This window comes from Tupaia chinensis, unplaced genomic scaffold (assembly GCF_000334495.1).
Source record: "Tupaia chinensis unplaced genomic scaffold, TupChi_1.0 Scaffold000126_2, whole genome shotgun sequence".
Lineage (NCBI taxonomy): Eukaryota > Metazoa > Chordata > Mammalia > Scandentia > Tupaiidae > Tupaia > Tupaia belangeri.
The window spans coordinates 2,473,913-2,483,386 of record NW_006159594.1 but is presented as its reverse complement, the minus strand read 5'-3'; the positions used below and the strand labels follow the sequence as shown (position 1 = coordinate 2,483,386).

At 59.6% G+C, this 9,474-nt stretch overlaps 2 protein-coding genes across 2 annotated transcripts in view; both read left to right on the top strand.

Annotated features, from left to right (window-relative positions):
• Positions 1-2,799, top strand: part of RABGGTA (Rab geranylgeranyltransferase subunit alpha) — a 7,394-nt gene extending 4,595 nt beyond the window's left edge. Inside the window, exons 11-17 of the mRNA XM_006144571.3 lie at positions 9-60; positions 221-309; positions 428-516; positions 597-713; positions 1,439-1,552; positions 1,812-1,899; positions 2,576-2,799. Of these exons, the coding sequence (XP_006144633.1) occupies positions 9-60; positions 221-309; positions 428-516; positions 597-713; positions 1,439-1,552; positions 1,812-1,899; positions 2,576-2,724 (698 nt within the window). The 3' untranslated portion in view covers positions 2,725-2,799. The remainder of the gene's footprint in view (positions 1-8; positions 61-220; positions 310-427; positions 517-596; positions 714-1,438; positions 1,553-1,811; positions 1,900-2,575) is intronic.
• A 2,296-nt stretch (positions 2,800-5,095) lies between these two features.
• Positions 5,096-9,474, top strand: part of TGM1 (transglutaminase 1) — a 16,705-nt gene continuing 12,326 nt past the window's right edge. Inside the window, exons 1-7 of the mRNA XM_006144570.3 lie at positions 5,096-5,234; positions 5,994-6,290; positions 6,407-6,595; positions 7,577-7,825; positions 8,196-8,314; positions 8,454-8,561; positions 8,971-9,145. Of these exons, the coding sequence (XP_006144632.1) occupies positions 5,996-6,290; positions 6,407-6,595; positions 7,577-7,825; positions 8,196-8,314; positions 8,454-8,561; positions 8,971-9,145 (1,135 nt within the window). The 5' untranslated portion in view covers positions 5,096-5,234; positions 5,994-5,995. The remainder of the gene's footprint in view (positions 5,235-5,993; positions 6,291-6,406; positions 6,596-7,576; positions 7,826-8,195; positions 8,315-8,453; positions 8,562-8,970; positions 9,146-9,474) is intronic.

Here is a 9,474-nt window from a genome sequence, read left to right as displayed (position 1 = left end):
TCCCTCAGGCCACCAGGAGGGCTGGTGCAGGGACTCAGCCACGGATGAGCAGCTGTTCAGGTGACGACAAGGAAGCACATGGACAAGAGGGGCGCTAGGCTCTGGGCATCAGGCAGCTGGGGCAGGAGGCTTGGGCCTTAGAGAGTTGGTCTCAGGATGCCTGGGACGACCAGGATGCCAGAGCTGTGGGCATCATCCCTTCCCACCCTGCTGCCCGCAGGTGTGAGCTGTCAGTGGAGAAGTCCACGGTGCTACAGTCGGAGCTCGAGTCCTGTAAGGAGCTGCAGGAGCTGGAGCCTGAGAATAAATGTGAGGCCCCATGCCCAGAGAACCCCTCTGGGAGGCCTCTTTCCTGGGGGGAGCTGGAAGGATGGGAGCCAGGAGGAGCCAGGAGAAAGCCTCGTTTTCCCCACCCCTCCCCACTCAGGGTGCCTGCTCACCATCATCCTGCTGATGCGGGCGCTGGACCCCCTTCTGTATGAGAAGGAGACGCTGCAGTACTTCCAGACCCTCAAGGCAAGTGGGGCCTTGGGGACAGGCAGTGGGGAGGCCCAGAAGGCAGGAGGAAGGCAGTGACACACCCACCCCTGCTGCAGGCCGTGGACCCGATGCGGGCCGCGTACCTGGATGACCTGCGCAGCAAGTTCTTAGTGGAGAATAGCATACTGAAGATGGAGTATGCCGAGGTGCGCGTGCTGCATCTGGCTCACAAGGTACGGGCTCCTACACGTGCCTCCCTGGGCCCTCGCCCCGCCACCAGCTCACCATGCCCTGGCCTTGCCTTCAGTCTCGGGTGCCTCCCTGGACAGTTCCTTCCAGTCGAGACTGAATCTGTCATCCTCTTTCCAGCCAGCTCCTCTTCCAGGCCCTGCTTTCTGTCACTTAACTGTCATTTTTCTTATCACCCAGTTTCAAACGCTGGGTCACTGTGGCCTCCCTGTACTGCCCCTTCCACTAGGCAGGTCACATCTCAGACATCTCCCCTTGTCTGTCCCACCCACACATTCCTACGAGTTTCACCCTGGAGCAGCCCAGATGCTTTCCGGAGATTCTGACAAGCTCTCCTCACTTCTGTCCCTCTTCTCCCCGACGCATGAGTTTTATCGCATCACTGCAACCCCCTCCACGCCTGTCAGTCCGTCCCCAGACCCACCAGCATCTTGGTTTACCCTGGCACCAACCCACTGTCCTCTGTACCTGCCACTCAGGCTGCATCCTCCCCGGCCAGCCCGCTGGTCACCCCCAGCACTTCTTTCTGTCCCCTGTCCGTGACGCGTAGCGTGCTCTGCCATGGGCCATAAGTGAGCCTCCCCTGCTCCTCTCCTCAGCTGGTCTCCCAGCTCCTGTCTGGGACCCAGAGGCAAGTGCCTACCAAGTGCAGGCCATGGACCCCTCTCAGGTCTCACTGAGGTCACACGACACCCCGCCCCTTCCCCAGGATCTAACGGTGCTCTGCCATCTGGAGCAGCTGCTCTTGGTCACCCATCTTGACTTGTCGCACAATCGTCTCCGAGCCCTGCCCCCTGCCCTGGCCGCCCTGCGTTGCCTCGAGGTAAAAGACTCAGTCCCCCGTCACTGTTCTGGATGGTCCCATTCCCCTTCCTCCACATGAGAAGCCTGCCCATGCTAAGCGGTCTGGGACCTCCCAGGCCCCACAGGTGGCCGCTTGGCTTCCCCTCTCCCTCGCCCAGCCTGACCCCTGAGCACTCCCATGCGCTGTAAAGCCGATCCTGGGCTCCGCAGTGGCTTGGCCGGTCTAAGGCCCCCAGCCGCCTGCTCTGCCTGTGCCTCCCTGCCCGCCTGTTCCCCAGGTGCTACAGGCCAATGACAATGCTATCGAGTCCCTGGACGGCGTCACTAACCTGCCCCGGCTACGGGAGCTGTTACTGTGCAACAACCGTATCCTTCCTTCAGGCAGCGGGTGGGCTGAGGTGCCACCCTGGGAGGGGCAGCCAGCCAACAGGGTAGGCACCACCCCAAGGTGGGGTGGGAGACGGGTTCCTGCCATGTGAACAGAGGGGAGGCAGCAGCCCAGGGCTATCTGAGGCCGTCACTGACTTGCACTGGCTGGGTTTTGCAATGGGACTTCCTCAGTTAGAGTTCACAGACGGGAAGCCTACAGATGTTCTTGGACACCATGTTAGTATTCACAAAATCAGGAAGTTTCATATTGTCAAAAATTGACAATTCTGATTTCTTTTGTAATTGGAAGTTAGAGCGACCTGTGCTTGCAGTGGGCAGCCTTCGTGAACAGCCCATGCCTCTGTGGACCAGGCTAGGTTCTATTTTGCCACAGTCTCCATCACTCTTTGTGCAGCCATACCCAGCCATGCCCACCCTGCCATGATGGGGGTTCTTCACGTGGCAGGAGCCTCTGTCTCCCACCCCACCTTATGCCGCCTGCCCGGCCCTTGTGGGCAGGTATTGCAGTCCCTACGGAAAGCCTCACTCCCTCCAGGGCAGCTTGTGGGTGCCCACCCCAGACTTTAGGCAGCAGTCCCCCAACTCCTGGGGGTGCACAGAGCAGATGGATCTGGAGGAACCCAAGGAGCTTTCCTTGACTCTCCTGTCCAAGGCCTCCAGCAGCCGACGACGCTCCAGCCTCTTGCCTCCTGCCCAAGGCTGGTCCTCCTCAACCTGCAGGGCAACCCCCTGTGCCAAGCAGAGGGCATCTTGGAGCACCTGGCGGAACTGCTGCCTTCAGTCAACAGCATCCTCACCTGAGAGCCCTGCCACTGCCCTTGCCCTTTAACTTATTGGGACTGAATAAAGAATGGAGAGGTCCCCTCAGGCTACCAAGCTGCTGTTACCACTGCCACCACTACGCCAGTCCCCCGTTATTACTGCCACGCATTTTGGGAAAAGAAAGGGAAGGGACTCGGGGTGTGTTGGCTCGCCCTCTCCGCTCTCATTTCTGTTCTCCAGCCCGTCGTGGAGAAGCACAGCCTCAGTGTTTGGGGCTGGGGCTGGCTCGGAGTTCCAGGCTAGGATTAGCTATTGGGATCAGGTTTGGGTTCACGTTGGACCGCAAAGCAGCTGCAAGTCTGTCCAGCCGGAAGAGCTCATAAGTTTCTCCAGTGAGCCCTGCCCCTTCCAGATGTCCTCTGCAGTCTGGAAGACTCGTGCTCCAAGTTGGCAGGAGTGGGCGGGGGCACCTTTGCTCCACCCTGCTAATGACAGCAGTGTCAGTCCCCTTGAAGAGCATTCCTAGGTTGAAGAGCCCTTGCAAATACTTGATCCCATTTGATCCTCACAAGCTATCAGGGGATAGGCCCTGCAATGATTAGGCCCATTGTACCGATGAGGAAATTGCAGTTAAGGCTTGACTGAGGTGTCTGAACTCAAATGTTGGAGCCAAGGTTGTCTCTAGCTTGGTCCAGGACCTTAGACTCATGTTCTTGTTCCTATATATGGGATATCTGGGCAGAAGGCCCGGCCTCGGATCCCTGAGCTACGGGGCTGGATGTCTACCCCAGGTTGCACCCACCACCCCTACATACACCTGTCTTGACTTTGGAAGCACCAGGCCTCTCAGAGGGAGGAAAGGGGAGTGGCCTGGGGTTAGGACACTGAGTAAACTTGGCTTGCTAGTGTGAGAAAGATTGAAATGAGGGAGAGAGTGAGACAAAAGAATTTTCCTGGTTCTCTAGGAAGTGCCTGGGCCCACATGTGCTCACACGCATCCGGATACGCATAGCCCTGCCCCTTCCCGTATCCCCAGTGATGCATAACAGCCCCTCAGTGAAGCTGATTTGGCTCACTTTCCTGGAATTTTGATTTCCACTGCTGTGTCTACTGAAGGTGTTGGAATTGGGGCAGATCCTGCACCCCCAACCCCCACTTCCTCCAGGTTCTGCTTGGGGCTGGACAGAAAAGTACGCATGGGTGCGAAGGGCTTTGTGTCAGGTCCTGGAACCTCTGTCCCCACTCCTGAGGTCCCTCCCTGCCTGACGCATCACCAGCAGCCTCTCAGGTCCGCTTCCTTGTCTCTTGCCACCTTGTTTTCACTGTCTGTGGTGGCCGCGGGCAGAGCTGCCATACTAGTGGAATAGAGAGAAGAAGCCACTGGCCAATGGGCCAAGAGCAGCAAGGAGCCTCCCTGGAGGTTCCCGGCCTGGGGTTGTCTCAGTGGCATCTCTGGCATTTTTCCCAGTGCCTGGGGTGGAGTTAGGATGCACGTTGGGCAGGTGCCTGGAGCCGGTTGATCTGGATTCCCAAGAAGAATTCCAGGTTGGAGAAGAGGGGGATCCTCCACTCCAGCTGACTAGATGCTCCTCAGTGAAAGAAAGGGATCTTCTGCAGCTCAGAGAGGGAGCCTCAGTTCCACCACCCCCAGCCTGAGTGTAAGTGCCTAAGCCTCTCCCAGGCCCCCAGGCTGGCTGAGGGGCAGGGACAAGAGATTGCTCCTACTCCCAAACTTGGGAGGCACAGGAAGCTGAGGGCAGCCCACTCATGCCAGGGGCTACAGAGCAGCTGGGGGAAGGAGGGAGGGGGGGTGTCAGAAGACCTGGTAGAGCCGGCAGGTCAAGGGCCAGCTGGTGGAGCCAGTCTGAGGGCCTGACTGCTGATGTCACCAGTCTGCAGCCTGGAATCTGGGGACCTCCCCGGGCAGGGAGTTCAGGACCAGGGCCAAGCCTGGCCTGGGCCGCAGGGGAGTTCGACAGCAGGGGTCTGTGAGAGCAGAGGTAGGTAGCCTGTGCTTAGGAACGAAGTCTGCCGGAAAGGGCCGTGGGTAGGAGACTCTGGGCCCCATCACCCTGAGTCTGCTCTGTTTGGTACACGGGCTCCTCTCGCACCCAGTCTGGCAAAATCAGCCTGGTGTGGGTCCGTCACACCAGTGAGTCTCAGGTAAACTTCCCGTTTTCACTCCAGCCTTCCCTCGGCATATCCACACTCCTTCCCTGGCATCATCTCAGTTCCTCGAAAAGGATTTCCCTACTCCGGAGACAGCCTCAGACGCTGGGCCTCTTCCCTTGGGCATGGAGCAAGAGCCACCACACTTCCCCTTCCTAGCAACGTGGCCACACCCTTCCCCCTCCCCTCTCCTCCCCTCCCCTCCCCTCCCCTCCCTCTCCTCTCCTCCCCTCATAAACCACTTACTGAGCTGTCCCACACCTTCCACTCAGAGGTGGCAGCGTCCAACCCGTCTGTCAGTCCCGTCCCATCACCTCAGTCCTGACCTGTTCCACTGTGGCCCTGGGACTCAGCGCTGCTGTCATCAACACCACAGCCAGGTGAGGGGCTCTGATGGGCACCCCAGTGCTGAGCCCTGGGGGTGGCTGTCACCGCCAAGGGACCACATGTGCTGAGCTCTGGCACCAGCAAAGGGGGATGCAAGCCAGCCCATACCTGTGGGCCCAACCGAGCTGCTCCCCAGCACCGACTGATTGCCTAGACTCAGCACCGACTCTGGGCACCTGCTGAGCCTCACCCATCCCAACAGCCTTCTGTGGGGTTTGCCTCCACATGGGGAATGGCAAGGGCCCACACAACAGCTGCCTGTCTGGTAGGGAGCTTTGAGTGGGGAGATCTCTGCTAAGAAATGGGTCCCAGAGGCTGTTAGCTTCCTCTGGAGAGACGATCCAGCAGGTGAAGGGACCAGGCCCAGGGACCCTTGGATGCCCGGGTCTGTGTGACTGTTTCCTGAGGCTGTGACGAGTGTCCATGCGGGAAGCTTTGAACGTTTCCTGGGATGGGTCCTCTATTGGCCTTTGTTTTTTGAATGTGGTTTGGTGGGTAGACACCCCAGGTGGGAGTGGGGGAAAAGCTTTTCTCTGCAGCGTGGGAAGCCTTCTCTGGGTGAGTCCTGATGGAATCTGTAGGGAGGGTGCCTGGGTGGGTCTGGGGAAGTCTCTGGGTCGAGGTCACAATGTCTCTTCATCTGGCTGGGACTGAATCGGGTCTTCAGATGGAGAGTTTCTTAGTGGGTTGGCTGGGGCACTCTGGACGGAGTTCCAAGTGGTGACCAGAGCCTCCCTGCCTCTTCTGCACAGGCATGATGGACGGTCCTCGTTCGGACGTGGGCCGCTGGGGGGGGAACCCCTGGCAGCCCCCTAGCACACCTTCTCCAGAGCCAGAGCCAGAGCCAGACAGACGTTCTCGAGGAGGAGGCCGATCCTTCTGGGCTCGCTGCTGTGGCTGCTGCTCGTGCCGGAATGAAGTGGATGATGACCGGAGGCCTGAGCCCTCTGGGAGCCGGAGACCTGACTCTTCTCGGGGCTCAGACTCTCCTCGCAGGCCCGGCTCGGGGGGCAGTGCTGTGAATGCAGCGGGAGACGGCACTATCCGAGGTGAGGCGGCTCTGCCCACCTTAGCTGGGACCTGAGACTCGGCCTGGCATCTCTGGGCTGGGAGGGAGGCCAGTGATGGGGGCCCGGGCTTCTGACCCAGAGCTGTGGCCTTGCAGAGGGTATGCTGGTGGTGACCGGTGTGGATTTGCTGAGCTCGCGCTCAGACCAGAACCGCCGAGAACACCACACGGACGAGTTCGAGTATGAGGAGCTGATTTTGCGCCGCGGGCAGCCTTTCCGCATGGTCCTCTTCCTGTCCCGGCCCTATGAGTCCTCCGATCGGATCACCTTGGAGCTGTTCATTGGTCAGTGCGGTCTGGCATGGGAAGGGTGATGGCCCTAGTTCCGTGGGAGTGCGAGGAGGAGGAGGCGGCTGGCCTTAGGGGTCAGAGAGGTCTTTAGGCTCCTCCCCTGCCCCACTCCTCATCTCTGCCAGATAAGGCAGGAGCAGGTGTGTGAGTGTGTACGAAGGGGTGTGTCTCAGGGAGGGTCTTGGCCTTGCAGGTTTTACCAGGCTCATCCTCCTTGAGCCTGGGGGGATCTGTCTCTGAGTGTTTCCTCTTCAGTGTTCCTTTCTGCATTGCTGCCTTGGTGGGTAACTTCTTTCTGCTCTTTCCACAGGGTATGACTAGTTCTCTCTACTGTCTCTCTCTCTCTCTCTCGGTCCAGCTCAGTTTCTCTCTGTCTTTATCTCTGTCCCCTGACCTAGGGCAGGTGCCTCTCTCACTGCGTTGCCCGGTGGCCCATTGACTGCCCAGGCTGGTGATTATGCCTCTGCCGGGGGCGGGAGACTCCTCTCACCCTTTGATTAGGCCCTGGCCTGGCCCACCCTGGCCTCTAATTTCCCAGGTACCCCTACCACCTGCAGCTGGGGTGCCTGGGCTCGGAAAGCCTCAGCCCCCGGAAGCAGGCAGGGTCAACCTTTTACCTGGGGCAGGGATCTGCACCCAGTCAAGATGGCTGTGTTCCTGTGGCCCAGGCATGGGGACAGGAAGGCAGGCAGAGGGTGACAATGGCCCTGGGCTCTCCTCCCTCCCTGTGAGTTTAGTATCAGGGGAACAGGTTTGGGATGTTGGACTGGGGCTCTGCCCTGACACATGGGCAAGCACCGGGTGGGGACAGAGTCGTTCTCAAAGAGACTGTCACAGACTAAGGCGATGACCCAATGCAGGGACATGCACACACATCGGCTCATACACACTTTGGGTGGGGCTGGGAGAGGCCCAGACTCCATTCCCTTTCCTCAGGGAAGCCTCACCTGCTAACTGCCACTTTCCCCACTCTAGGAAACAACCCCGAGGTGGGCAAGGGCACCCACGTGGTCATCCCAGTGGGCAAGGGGGGCAGTGGAGGCTGGAAGGCCCAAGTGACCAAAGCTGATGGGCAGAACCTGAACCTGCGGGTCCACACCTCCCCCAATGCCATCATTGGCAAGTTTCAGTTCACGGTCCGCACGCAGTCAGAGGCAGGGGAGTTCCAGCTGCCCCTTGACCCCCGCAATGAGATCTATATCCTCTTCAATGCTTGGTGCCCAGGTGAGTAGCCGGGGTGAGGAACAGGGAGTGGGTGGGAGGAGGGAAGGGCAGGTCCAGGCTTCCTTTCCTAGGATCCCACTGGGAGGAGCCTTGCATTGGCCAGGTGAGGGGACCTCAGCCCAGTGTAGAAAGGTGGCAGGTCCAAGGACATATGGCCAGCCTCACCTGTCTTGGTGGGGAGCCCTGGCTAAGGCCAACCTACTGTCGCCATCTCTGTCATGCTTCCACCATCCTTCCTGAGAGCAGTCCTTTCAGACGAGGGACATCCCATTGTGTCTTCTGTGGACACGTGTCCTGCAGAACTGGCTGAGGCAGGGGGTGCCCAAGAAAAGAACTGGAGGGAACCATGCATGTGTGTTCTGGGACGCAGAGGACATCGTGTATGTGGAGCACGAGGACTGGAGGCAGGAGTATGTGCTGAATGAGTCTGGGAGAATTTACTATGGGACCGAAGCACAGATTGGAGAGCGGACCTGGAACTATGGCCAGGTAGGACTGGCCAGGGCCACGGGCACTCAGGGGAGCTAGAGGTGAGGGGGGCTGGGCAGGACTGGAGGTGGAGCAGAGAGCTGGCCTAGGGTGGCGCTGGGCCATGGGTCACAGTCACCTGTGCCCTCCCTCCTTGCAGTTTGACCACGGGGTGCTGGATGCCTGTCTGTACATCCTGGACCGGCGGGGGATGCCATATGGAGGCCGCGGGGACCCAGTCAGTGTCTCCCGGGTCATCTCTGCCATGGTGAGCACCCTGGTGTCTCTGAGCCCTACTGCGCGTCTGCCTGCTGCTTCCCCTGTCACTCCTCCCCACCCAGGTCTGCCCCGTCCCTGCCCTTGCAAAGGGAAATGCGGGAAGGGGTCTCACCCTTGCCTGCCCCCACCCCACCCTTCCTGGCTCCCTTCCTAGCTCCTGTGGAATGTAGGGCCAAACCCAAAACTTGGCACACCCAGGATTCACATTCCTGTGTCAGTCCAGGGGTGGGAGGGGGCGGACTGCTCAGGGAGGAATGGGTGGAGCTCAGGCTAATGTCTAGGTCTTCGGGCATTAAGGGGAAAGGGGTGGTTGCAGGGTCAGGGGATGGGCTGGAGACCACGTGGCAGGTTCTGAACCCCTCCCCAGACTTGGCCTCAACCCATCTTATCCTGGGCAGGTGAACTCCCTGGATGACAATGGAGTCCTGATTGGGAACTGGTCTGGCGATTACTCCCGAGGCACCAACCCATCAGCATGGGTGGGCAGCGTGGAGATCCTGCTCAGCTATCTACGGACCGGCTCTTCCGTCCCCTATGGCCAATGCTGGGTCTTTGCTGGTGTGACCACCACAGGTAATGGAGGGACCAGGACAGGAGTGGCCCAGGCCCTCCAAAGAGGAGGAAGGGAAGCCAGGCTCCCCCTTCACCCAGCTCAGTCCAGCTCTGGCTACTGTGCAGGGTGCAGACGGGGGTGGAAGGTAGACTGGCTCTTAATTATCATTAATTAGTGTTAACAACAGAGAGAGGCCTAAGGGAGCAGAGGGTGGAGGGATAGGCAGGGACTGAGCCAGGCAGGTGGCCTGGCTTCCCCTAACCTCAAGTGCCCGATGGCCCTGGTGACCCCTGGCCCTGGTGGTCCATGCCAAGCTTGGCAATCCCAGTTGTCCACCCTCCCCCCCCCC